The sequence below is a fragment of the Nuphar pumila genome, chromosome 4 (assembly GCF_984573655.1).
Source record: "Nuphar pumila chromosome 4, dmNupPumi1.hap1.1, whole genome shotgun sequence".
NCBI lineage: Eukaryota > Viridiplantae > Streptophyta > Magnoliopsida > Nymphaeales > Nymphaeaceae > Nuphar > Nuphar pumila.
The window spans coordinates 115,738,651-115,752,420 of record NC_143252.1 but is presented as its reverse complement, the minus strand read 5'-3'; the positions used below and the strand labels follow the sequence as shown (position 1 = coordinate 115,752,420).

General features: G+C 37.4%; 1 protein-coding gene across 1 annotated transcript; it reads right to left on the bottom strand.

Annotated features, from left to right (window-relative positions):
• Nucleotides 1–12,547: 12,547 nt before the first annotated feature.
• On the bottom strand, nucleotides 12,548–13,770 carry LOC149840721 (putative serine/threonine-protein kinase At1g01540). Its single transcript, XM_090005122.1, has 4 exons — nucleotides 13,637–13,770; nucleotides 12,983–13,087; nucleotides 12,742–12,864; nucleotides 12,548–12,644 (listed from the first exon to the last, which is right to left on the bottom strand). Exons 1-4 carry the CDS (start codon nucleotides 13,768–13,770, stop codon nucleotides 12,548–12,550), a joined length of 459 nt encoding a protein of 152 aa, XP_089861248.1.

Sequence of the window (13,770 nt, the reverse complement as noted above, 5' to 3'; positions counted from 1 at the left end):
GAGGCATTGTACCATATAAGGATATGTTTGTTGAAACACATAAACGGAAGACCATGGGAGACTTTGTATCAGAGAAGGCGAGAACGACAACGGTATGTATTTATTGTATTAATAATAATTGCAATATGCAAGTTATCATAATGTTATCATTAATTATTAATGCATACTTCAAACATTATTTTGTAGGAGGCATATGAGCAACAGATGGTAGAGCGATATGGCGATAACGCTACTCAGCATCCATCATTTGATCCTACAGCATGGGTGACTGCAGCAGGTGAACCCAAAAAAGGTCGTGTGTTCGGGTTTGGGAGTAATATGAACACTTCACCTGTTATTGCTTCTTCCAGTTACGGCTCACAGACTTCTTCCGCCGACATAAGCTCCAAGCAGCAGCCTATTCTTTCCAGTGAACATGTACGTTAGATCGTTAAGGACACAATGCGTGACTACTTCTATGACAGCGTCGCCGACATTCTCTGAGCTGAGTTCAATAGTTTTTTGCTGAACAGGGGAACTTCGATTGCAAGTCCCTCTCAGGTATAATCACATATTCAGTTTTTTGACTGTCTTAGAGCACATATGAGCATAGTAGAATCACATATAGAGTTTTTTGCCTGCCTTAGAGCACATATGAGCATGCGATAATCACATATAAAGTTTTTTGTCTGCCTTAGAGCACATATGATTATGATAGAATCACATATAAAGTTTTTTGACTGCCTTAGAACACATATGAGCATGTTATAATCACGTATTCAGTTTTTTAACTGCTTTATAACACATATGAGCATGTTATAATCACACATTTAGTTTTTTGACTACCTTAAAACACATATGAGCATGCTAGAATCTCACATTCAGTTTTTTTACTGCCTTAGAACACATATCATTCATGATAGAATCATATATAAAGTTTTTTGCCTGCCTTAGAGCACATATGAGCATGATAGAATCACATATAAAGTTTTTTTGACTGCCTTAGAACACATATGAGCATGCTATAATCACGTATTCAGTTTTTTAACTGCCTTAGAACACATATGAGCATACTATAATCACACATTTAGTTTTTTGAATACCTTAAAACACATATGAGCATGCTAAAATCACACATTCAATTTTTTTACTGCCTTAGAACACATATCATTCATGATAGAATCACATATAAAGTTTTTTGCTTTACCTGCCTTAGAGCACATATGAGGATGATAGAATCACATATAGAGTTTTTTTGACTGCCTTGGAACACATATGAGCAAGCTATAATCACATATTCAATTTTGCCTGCCTTAGAGCACATATAAGCATGATAGAATCACATATAAAGTTTTTTTACTGCCTTAGAACACATATGAGCACATGATAGAATCACATATAGTGTATAATTTATTTCAATATATTTTGTTTATCAATACTGACTGTTCTTTTTTTGTGTAGATTGCTAGCGATAATCAGCGTAACGGAGCTGAAGGGACAGATCAAGGCAATGAACAAGAAGACACACAAAATCTTGGCGATGATTAGATTAATGTGTTGAAGAAGTTCTATTTTTTTTTGTTTGTAATTGTTGAATTGTAAATAATTAAACTTGTTAATTTTAAAGTGGAACGATTAATTGTTGTAGATTCCTTTTATATGTACTTTGTTTTTTATTTACAAGAAATATAAATTATACAGGAAATATAAATTATAGCGTTCTCGATATTTAATTTTCAAATAATTTTTTTTTATTTTTTTTCCTTGTTAGCGACGGATATATCTGTCGCTATACGTACAATTTAGCGACGGATGTAAATTCATCGCCAAGCCGAGGTCGCCGTTTAGTACCGACGGATGTACGACGAAATACGTTGTTCGTTATTCTATCACAATTAGCGACGGAACTAGCGATAGATTTATTCCGTCGCCAGTTAGCGTCAAAAAATTTGTGACGTAAGTTGTCCATCACCTCTTCATCGCTAAGCCGGTTAGCGGCGGATTAGCGACGAAATAGCGACGAAATGAGGTCGTCGCTAATCCATTGCTTTCTTGTGGTGTTAAGCCTAAGATCACATTTGCAACACCCATATCCTTCATATCAAACTTACTACTAAGAAACGACTTTGTCTCATTCACAATTCCCATATTGGAACCAAACAATAGAATATCATCTACATACAAGCATAAAATAATACTACCATCACTTTTACTTTGCAATAAACACACTTATCAGATTCATTGACAACAAAGCCAAATGATAAAATAACATTATCAAACTTCTCATGCCATTGTTTAGGGGCTTGTTTTAGTCCATATAATGACTTAACAAGTCTACAAACTTTGTTTTCATTACCAAGAGCTGCATAACCCTTGGGTTGATCCATATAGATCTCTTCTTCAAGATAGCCATGCAAAAAGGCAGTCTTCATATCCATTTGATGGACCGAGAGATCATAAATGGAAGCTAGTGCAATAAGCACCCTAATAGTGGTCATCCGAGTAACCGAAGAATATGTATCAAAATAATCCATTCCCTCCTTTTGTTTAAACCCCTTAGCAACCAGTCTTGCCTTGTACTTGTCAATGGATCCATCTGGTTTCAACTTCTTCTTAAAGATCCATTTGCACCCAATAGTGGAACTGCCACGAGATAGGTCAACCAATTCCCAAGTGACATTAGAGACAATGGAGTTCATTTCACTATTTATGGCTTTTTTCCAATGCCTTGCTTCAGGTGAAACCATTGCATCTCGAAAAGTAAGAGGATCATCCTCGATAAGGTAAGTGATAAAATCACTTCCCAAATCCTTAGTAATTTGTAGTCTCTTACTCCTTCTAGGTTCAGCCACTTCCTCAGACTCAATGGGTCTAGGATAGGAACAAGATAGTTCTACCTCCACATCTGTCATCATTTTCACATGTTCGAGAATGGAACCAGAAGTTGAAGGTATATCTAAAGAAGAAAGATTATGAGGTACACCAACTTTCATGGAAAATACATCCTCAAAGAATGTAGCTTCTCGAAGCTCAACAATAGAGTTTACATCTATGTCAGATATCTCAGACTTAATTACTAAGAACTTGTAGGCATAGTTGTGCTCTACATAACCCCAAAAGACAATATCTACAATTTTAGGACCCAACTTCTTCCTGTTGTGCTCTGGAACAAGTACCTTTGCAAGGCACCCCCATACTTTAAGGTATTTCAAGCTCAATTTCTTATTTTTCTAGAGTTCAAAAGAGCTACTGTCCTTATGCTTCTGAGGAACTTTATTCAGAATATGGCAAGCCGTATTCAGAGCATCCTCCCACATATAAGTAGGTAATCCAGAACTCCCAAGTACAACATTTATCATGTCAGTTAGAGTTCTATTCTTTCTTTATGCAATCCCATTAGATTGAGGAGAATATGAAGTTATAAACTCGTGAATTATGCCAACAGTTTTGCAATATTAATCGAGTTTATTAGAGGTATATTCTCCCCCTCTATCAGACCTCAATCTTTTAAGTTTTCTACCAGTTTGTGTTTCAGCTTCATTCTTAAAAATAAGAAACTTATCAAAAGCTTTATTTTTTTATTTTAGCAGATACACATAATAATATTTATTGTCATCATCTATAAAAGTGATAAAATACTTTTTATAATTTCTGGTTAACACTCCATTAAACTCACAGATATCTGTGTGCACCAGATCCAATATTTCAGAATCTCTAACAATCGTATGGAATGGTTTCCTACATTGTTTTGCTTGCACACAAATTTCACATTTTTTAGTTTTATCAATGGAATGCTCAAGAATCATTTTCAAGTTCATCATTCGTTTCACAAAATTGAAATTCACATGACCTAATCTATTATGCCACAAATCAGATGATTCTATGTTATATGCAACATTAGACAATGAATAAAAAAAACATCATTCTCTAATTTATCACTGCAAATATATTCAATACGAAATTTAAACAAACCATCATCTAAATACCCCTTGCCAATAAATGTTTTAGAATATAAAATAACAACTTTATTACATTTAAAGTTAAATTCATAACCCTCTCTAACAAGACATGAAACACTTAAAATGTTCCTTCTAACTACAGGCACATGGTGCACTCTGTGTAAAGATAGAACTCATCCTGAAGGAAACTTCAGATCCACGTGTCCAATCTCTAACACTTTTACAGCCGTTGAATTGCCCATAGTCACAGATCTGTCTGCAGCAGCCTATATGAGACAAAGACAGACTTATCAGCACAAACGTGCACATTAGCTCGAGTGTCCACTAGCCACTCAGTTGACTCATAAACGTGATAGATTTGTGGGTTAACAGAAACATACCCAGTACTAGTTCCAATGACCTTAGTCACCATATTGACTTAAGGCATTCCATCTGTGGTCCCATGAGCTTTGGCCTTCTTAGAAGGACATTCCTTAGCCAAGTGCTCAACCTGCCCACAGTTCTAGCACGGTTTGTTCTTTACCTTTTTCTGGATTTTGGCCTTAGGTTTAATATGGTTTTTCATTGTAGATTTTGGTTTTTGGCCCTTGCCCTTAAAAGACCCGGTCATCATGTTCACCTTAGGTTGTTCAGTTGGCATCACGACCTGTTTCTGGCTCCTATGCTCTTCTTCAATGGCAATGGCTACCATAAGATCATCCAAGGAGAACTTCCCTCTACGGTGCTTGAGAGACATACCAAAGTCTACTCAAGACTTAAAAAATTTCTCCACGATCGTCATAACTTGAAACTTCTCAGGAAGTTTCATATCAGCCTCAGCCAAACTATGGAGCAACAACAGAAACTCGTGAGCCTGCTCAGTGACCGACTTTCCCTCAACCATCTGATATTTCAGAAACTTGGCAATCGAGTACTTTTCAAGACCTTCGTCTTCGGTATTATACTTTTTGTCAAGTTGATCCCATAGGCCCTTAGCAGTGGTAGACGAGGAACAATATACATTGAACAACATGTTGGACAGAGCCAACAGTATGCAACCACGACATATATTGTCCTTTTCTTTCTACTCTACAATCGCAGTGACCGCAGCAGGGTCAGGGTCTGTTTCAAAAACTGAAGGGCAGTCGAGTTCCAGAACAGATAACAACCCCATCGTAGTGAACCCGATTTTCATGTGTTGCTGCCAACGCTTGAAATTCTGACCGACAAACTTTTCTGGCATACGAGACATGTCCACTTTTGGTGCAAAAGCAGAAGTCGACATGATTAGAATCTTCTCTAAGACTATTGGATCGTTCTTCAGATCACGCAGTTTCACAATCAACATCATGATATAAAACATGATATAAATCAAGATATACAACAATATATGAATCATGATTAACAATAGATCGAAACAGGAACAGGGAGCAAACATGTTAGTTTCCTCATCATACCAAAATCCATACAAAAGCAAATCATGAAATTGTTGCATAGAACACCATAAAAACAACAAGAACATGTTTAGATTATGTAATAGGCTAAGGCGTACGAAAGTACTCCCCTTAAAGAAGATTCGCCCCCACATATAGTGCAAACAGGGTCCGACGTCCTTCCCTCAGGATACAATAGCCTCGACGATCAGAACTGGTGCACTCCGACGGATCATCCTTCGAAGACAATCTCCACAAATTGATGTTGCAGAAAAATCCTTTAGGGAAAACTCAGGAGAGAGAGAGAGCAACAAGGAGAGAAAACACAGCGCCTTCCTTAGAATAATGCATACAACATCCTAGTAACCCCGGCCCTAACCACGTTTTATAACCCACGATTGGTTACAAAACGTGGAAGGGACCCATTACAGAATTCGAGGCACCGAGACCCGTTAACGGACTCCGAAGAGTCGAGATCCGTTAACGGAATCTGAAGAGTCAAGATCCGTTAACGAAATCCAAAGAGACAAGACCCATTAACGGGCATGGACTACGAGGAGTCATGACCCGTTATCATTTCATAACCCATTAAAGCATCCAAATAAACACAGAAACTTTGGGCAAAAAGGTACTTTGGTCTTGATTGGATATGGCCCTAAAGGGCCAATTACCCGAACCCGAACCCGAGCCTAGCCCGACACGACTCGGCTCAACTCGGCACGGTGGGCGCACGCGCACGCGTGCATGTGTGTGGTAGTCATCCCATCCTCTTGTTCTTAGGAACAAGTGTAAGAGTTTACATGTAGGTTATAAAGCCCACAACAAACTCAAACTTCTTCAATATGGGACTATTCAACATCATCAAGTCCAACCTTTTCCAAAAGGAAAACATCCCACGTTTTGTTCATTTGAATTCTCTCTCACCTCATCTTCTTACACCCAACAGTATTGTATGCGCTAATTGCCATCTGGCTAGCAAGCCCATGGATATTAAGGTTCCACAAGTTGTGCTTCTTGATACTATATTTGAGGCAGTTGTTAGAATCCCCTATGATATGCAACTGAAACAGGTTCTTGCTAATGGTAAAAAGGGAGGTTTGAATGTAGGGGTTGTTCTCATTTTATCCGAAGGATTTGAATTAGCTTCCCTTGATTGTATTTGTACAGTTAACCCAAGAACAACCCAACATCATGATTGGGGCAATTTGATTAATCCAAGTGAAAACTTTGGTGTGAATTTACAAACTTTTAAACTTTTGATGTGTGCGTGAATTAGATTGAAAAGTTTGGGGGGTATTTGAAAATTTTTCTTACCTTAAAAGACATGGGATACACAGTAGGACACCTGAATAAAATGGTAGAGTTGAAAGAAGACATTGAAATGTTACAGAGCTTGGGCTCACTATGATAATACATGACAACTTGCCTTTTTTTTGGGGGTCGAGGTATTTCTTACTCCGGCATGGTTAATCAACCAACTACTAGGTGATGTCCTCGGTATGGCATCCCCTTATGAAAAATAGCATACACAAAGGCCAGACTATAGTTAGCTTCGGGTATTTGGTTGTAGATGTTATTCATATCTGCAATATTATGCCAAGGTGAAGTTCGATCCTTGTTCCTTGCCATATATTTTCATTGGCTACAGTGCCAACTATAAAGGTTACCCATGTTTACAGCCTTATTCTGCTCAGCTCAACATGTCATATTTGATGAAGGCAATTTTCCGTATCAAAAACAAATTTCATTCTCATCAAATGCAACCAGGGTTGGTTGGCTGGCCTCATTGAGAGTTGAGGCCACTGCCTAGGGCCTCAAATGAAGAAAAAATATAATGGCTTGTATTTCACATGTTGAGGGCCTCCAATAAAAAAATATGGAGAAATATGGGCCTCCTATGAAATATTCCTAAGGCCTCAACCTCTCTTGAGTACCCTGAATGCAACTAACAATCTTGGAGAAAATCAAGTTGATCATGGCACATTGATAAGGAATTTAACATCTCCAGATGATGCTGATGTTGAGAGTCACCAATCAGGTGTTAATGCAAACAACATATCACCACAATAGCAGTGACACAGGATGTGGCTAAGTCTTATCATATGTTGCATCCACAGTTAGCCAATAAGCTTCAACAAAAGTGGGATCACCAACTGAAGAGCTTTATGCAGTTTAGCAGATTAGGACTGCCCCACCTCACAACATGGTAACTCGTTCACAAGTGAGGGTTGTAAAACCGAACCCAAAATATTTTTTGGTCAATGGAGATATACTTGAACCTAAGTCTATCAAAATTGTCATGAGCCATCCCGGTTGGCTCTCCGCAATGAAAGAAGAATTGGATGCATTACAGAAAACATAATCGTGAGAATTAGTACCCCGAACTCTTGAAATGAACATAGTTGGGTGTATGTAGATGGGTCTTTAAGACCAAACTATTGGCTTAAAAAGGATTGGGATGAGCCACTTAATAGAGGTGATAGTGGATGATCCGAACGAGGCTTTGATCGAGGTAGGTGGTCAATATTCTCCTCAACCAATCAACACCCTCAATGAGCTCAGGCCTAAATGTTGAGAGGTGAACAAAACCCTTGGACCCCAGAAATGGTGAGAGACCGAGATAATACGTAGGTAGCCCCATCAAACTACTACGGGTCTCCTATTTATAGGTAAATCTGGTGAGAGGTCCATAATGAGCATACATGGACAGTTATAACAACTTTGTCCTATAATCCTCAAAATCCAAAAGACTCTCACATGTTATCCCTTGATGTGCCCATGTCAATATGGGTCACATCCAGGTTAGATATGATTTGATCAAAAATACAACATTCTCGCACTTGACCCATTGACATGAAAAAATAGTTTATCGAGATTCATTATTGTTATCTCGATTCAATTTTCATGTGGGTTCATATGCTATATTGTATCACAAGAATAAATCATACGAGTTATGAAGATAAACACCTCTATATGAGATATCATATTTTTATGTATTACAATATTATTTTTTTTAAGTGCTTAGTGTGTTAAGAATACCTTTATGAATAGGTTGGTCTCTAACTCATTCTATTGGTCATTTTAATATTCAAAATGAGAGACACTTCACACATAATAAAAAATGCCCAAAAACATAGAGAATCAATGTACTTTCATAAATGTGATCACATATAACTATAATGTATTGTCATACAATAGAAGAAATTAAATGAACCGACTATCATTACATGCTGAAAATATAATCTCGGTGCTAGCCCTTTAGTAAGAGGATTCACAGTCATTTTCATTGTACCGATTGCATCAATATACACTAAATGATTCTCAATCATTTCTTTAAGAACAAAGTACTTTAACTCCATGTGTAGACACAAAGTGGAGCTCTTGTTGTTATTAAAGAAAGACACAACAACTTTATTATCACAAAAGATCTTCAGTGGCCTCTCAATAGAGTCTATTATACCAAGACCTGATATAAAGTTTCTAATTCATACGGCCTGACATGACGTTTCATTTAAATCAATAAATTTTAAATCAATGGCTTTAAAAAATTCCTTCATTATACTGCAGTGAGAGATGAAGCCTCTAATATTCTTAGTCACTCGTGATTGCAAAAGAAACAAACTAAGACTACTTGAGTGCTCACTTTTCATAGACGACCTTCTGAGCACTCTCACTTCTCATAGACAACCTTATGATCAATTGTGCTATTATCGGTAAGAGTGGGTTAATCACTCTATACAAGATTCATATTAAAAAGGTAAACATGAAATCCTTTATTATTCACATTTTCTAAGGCAAGTATAATAAAGTCATTATCATTCCACTTTGATGAAAATAATAATACTTAGAGTTGCTTTGCCTTCTCAATTCTCAAAGAATTGACTTTAATTGGTGAAATTAATAGATCATATAATCAGAAATAATTCAACACTATACCTTTGGGTACAATCATGCTTCATATGCTAGTGTACACACCTACTATTACACCCTGTGTGAATTTGGAACACAATGACCTGCCTTTGGGTTGAATCATTGCTTCATAAAGTCACACACAATCACAATACTAAATTTCAATCTCAACACAGTCAAAGAAAACCATCAATCAACACAACTCATATTACTTTGGTGATTTCAAGAGTGAGTTAATCAAGATTTATTACTCTAAGTATTTGTAAAGCATGACACAACACAAAAACAATGCATACATTCATAATCTCATGCTTAAATGATCATAAATAACTCAAGACAGTATGTACCTTCAGTAAAAGTGGGTTGTCAACGTCCTCTTTAGCCAATTGATGCTCTCAATGATCATGAATGTTAGAATGTTGAGAGGTGAGCAGGACCCTTGAACCCCAGAAACAGTGAAAGACTGATAACACGTAGGTAGCCCCCATCAAACTACTATATGTCCCCTATTTATAGGTAAATTTGGTGGGAGGTCCATCATATCCATACATGGATAGTTATGAGACCCTGTAACCCCAAAATCCAAAAGACTCTCCCATGTTGTCCCTTGATGTGCTCATGTTAGTATGGGTCACATCCAAGTTAGATCCAATCTGATCCAAAATCCAACACAAACTCCATTATGATGGGCCTTTGAAAGACTCAAAGCCTGACTTGTCGCTAAAAGATATAACCAAATATCTGGGGTGAACTTTATCGAGACCTTCTCACCTGTTATAAAACTAACCACAATTACAATCATTATCTCTATTGCCCTTGCTCATGGATGAAGTGTTTGACAACCAAACATTAGGAACACATTTTTACATGGGTTTTTTGATGGTCCAGTTTTCATGGAACAAGCACTGGGGTTCAAAGATCCAAGTTCGACCAATCATGTATGTAAATTAAAATGAGCCTTCTATGGACTGAAACAATCTTCAATGGTTTGACCGCTTCAGTTTGTTTTTCCTTGGCCTCAGATTTATGGCAGCATTCATATGTCAGCACAGACATGGTACAATTACTAGACTACAATGTTTCCAGTCTAAGCAAGGAGTTCGCTATAAAGGGTCTCGACCACATTCACCACTTCCTTGGAGTACAAGTTGCTCAAATAGATGGTGGCTTATTTCTAAATCAAGTCTATTATGCACATGAGATTATTGAGAAGGCAAGCATTGGAGACTGCAAGCCAATTTCCATGCCATTGGTGGCCAAACCATTTTCTCAAGATGTACTTTTTCATGATTCAATATTATATCGAAGTATTGTAAGTAGCCTACAACAATACCTCACATTCACACGACCCAACATTTCTTATAGTGTGAACTTTTGAATCACAACACATGCATGCTATGACAGTTCATCACTTTCATCTAGTAAAACGAATTCTGCGATATGTGAAAGGAACTTTATCTCATGGAATTCGACTACTATCTCATAATCCATTAAATTTGTATGGATTTACGAGCACGAACTGGATTGGGTGCCCAGAGACTCAACGATCAACAACAGTCTATTGCATATTTCTTGGGAGCAACTATATTTCTTGGAGCACAAAAAAGCAACCCATGGTTGCTAGATCCAGCTCAGAAGCCAAATATAGAAATCACCTAGATATCTTGTCTCTGTGCCATTGGATTTTACATGTTGCAGCCAGCTATTCTTCTTTGTGACAATCTCTCAGCTCTACCCATGACAATCAACTCGATATTCTATAGTCTATCAAAACACATTGAGATCAACTATCATTTCATCTCGCCAACTTGAAACTTGATGTGTGCTTTGAGCATCAGGTTGCAGATATTATGACAAAACCCCTAGCTTGAAATTCCTTTGAGCCATGGTGATTCAAACTTCACTACAAGAAAAATGTGGATTAGCGACAAATGCTATCCGTCGCTAAACAGTTTAGCGACAGATAGCGTCTGTCGCATATTTCTCGTCACTAATTAGCGGCATAACTGATTTGTCGCTACTTCCATCGCTAATTTGCGATGGATGTGCGATGGACATGATCTGTCTCTAATTAATCGCTAAATAAGCACTGATTCAGTTTTGCGATGGATTATATTTTGTCACTAAAATAGTGACGACATTAGCAACAAAATATAATTTGTCATAAAACATCAAAAATTCATCGCTGAATATTAGCGACAGATATTATCCATTGCAAAATTTAAAATAAAATTTTAAAAAAAGAGAGCCCTGAGGCGTGCATCTCATACGCCTTGAGGTGTACACACCTTGAATTTTTTAGTCAAATGAGGGTCAAAGTCCTCATTTGACAAAAAAATAGGGTTTTTTTATGCAGTTTTAACTAAGCTGTCAGGAAAAAAATCGGGTCTGGTCCATAAGACACCGGGTCTCAAACATAAGCCAAAAAAAAATTTTCTTCCGGGGGGCACTGCCCCCCCTGGACACTCACCTGCTGAACGCGCAACGGGAGCGGAGGGGGGGGGGGGGGGGGGGGAGCCCTCGGACCCCCGAAAAATAGTCATTTTCTAATGATTCATTTTTTTTTGTGAGAGCAAAAGACAAACATTTTAGCCAAAGAAATCAACCTAAGAATCCGTTTTCCTAAGAGTACACCTATCAATCATCTAACCTAAAAAGGAAAAAAAGAGTACATTTATCATCACTCTTGAAAAATGTTAACATTATAAGAGCAATAGAAGTAAATAAATACATAAAATAAACGATAGCATTGAAATTGAGGATAAGTCTTACCCTTGAGTTGCATGCAATAGCCAAATTCATTAGAGTTGAGGTGTTAACCAAGAAACCTGGTATTAAATCGTGCTTCCTAATCAAACCAAGAAGAAGAGAAAGAGATAAAAAGCATATTAACAAGTGTTTCTGAAAATAAATGAAAATTTCATGCAGTATCAAACTTCCAACTGTCTTTGGAAATCAGTCCAAGCTTGTCACCTCAGAAACAACTTACACATCTATGATTGCTATTTTTTACTGTCTCAACTCTAATAAGGATATGTTGTTTGTGAAGGACAATTTTGCTGTGTAGAATATCAAACAAAGGTCAGTGGAATTGCCAATCACATGAACATATGAAGTATTGTTGACTATACAATGCAACACATCGAATAAAACCAAGCCATCTTACAAATATTTGAAATTACAGATTGAGCTCCAATCATATAAACCCCAACTAGAAAGCATATTCCAATAGGAGAATCTCACCTGCACAAGTGCACCATGACAAATCCACCTAAAACTCAACTTGCATTAAGCTATGATAGCTAGATAATCGAGCAATATATTACTTGACTTAACATCACGATGAACAACCTTAGGTTCGAGTCCCGCGTGTAGGTAAGTCAGCCTGCATTGTAGATGAAACTTTACCAGTAAAGAGCAATGTGGTAATCAAAGGAATGCAAAATTCACTTGAGATTAAGGATGATAAAAACATTGTATACCCTTTAGCTATTCCAAGTATAATGTTCATCCTAATTTCCCATGTTAGAGGGCTATAGGTTCCAACATCCACATGAAGCCATTGTTCCAAATCCCCATTGTCCACATATTCATAAACAAGCAACCTGATGATTAACCAAGAAAATCACAAAAATCACGAAAAAACAAAACAAAAGATGTGCACAGATCCAAATTATATTAGGTAGGGAACAAAGATTTTGTTAGACCTAAATGATTGATCACCTATGAGCTCCTTCAGTGCAATAGCCAAGCAATCTCACTAAATTCTTATGGCGAACCCGCCTGATTGCTTCAACTTCCACTTTAAACTCCGTTTCGGCTTGGCCCCTGTTAGCATCAAGAACAGAGAAATTCACAACAAATAAAATGTACCATAAAGACCATTCAAGACTGTTAGAAGAAAGAAAAGCAAAACTGTGTATGCTCTTCTGCTCCTTTTCTTCTTTGGAAGATATCACATTAAGGGACTTTACAGTTTACTAGTCCTAAATGGATAGAAAACAAATGATTTTCCACTATTCACGGAGCACGCAAACTCCACCAGTGCAATGCAGAATCTTATGTGGTGGTGAGGAAGTGGGCTGATGCATTCAACCACTTATCCCACAAAAATGAGATATTGCATTTAGGGAAAAAAGCAAAAAAAAATACTTAGTTCATCATGTATTTGTATCTTATGTGGTGGTGAGGAAGTAAGTGGTTGGATGCATTCAACCATTTATCTCAAAAAAATGAGACATTGTATTTGAGAAGAACGACACAAAATCCTCAGCAATTCCATCTATCTAAATGAGTGAATGTATATGCAAACACTCAAAATTTTTGGAGAAAGAAGAAGCAGAAAGAAACAAAGTGAAACACAAAGAAATCCCCTGCCTATTGTTGAGCAGATTCTTGATGGCAACTTGGTTGTTGTCCGAGAGGAAGCCACGGTAGACGATGCCATAGCCGCCCTCGCTGATCACGTTCTCGTCGGCAAAGAAGTTGGTGGCAACCTCAAGCTCGTGCAT

Coding starts and splice junctions, on each gene's coding strand:
- LOC149840721 (XM_090005122.1), bottom strand. CDS start 13,770: ATGCACGAGCTTGAGGTTGCCACCAACTTCTTTGCCGACGAGAACGTG. Junction 12,865..12,982: donor TGCACTGAAGGAGCTCATAG/GTGATCAATCAT, acceptor GTTAATCATCAG/GTTGCTTGTTTATGAATATG. Junction 12,645..12,741: donor ATACTTGGAATAGCTAAAGG/GTATACAATGTT, acceptor TCTACAATGCAG/GCTGACTTACCTACACGCGG.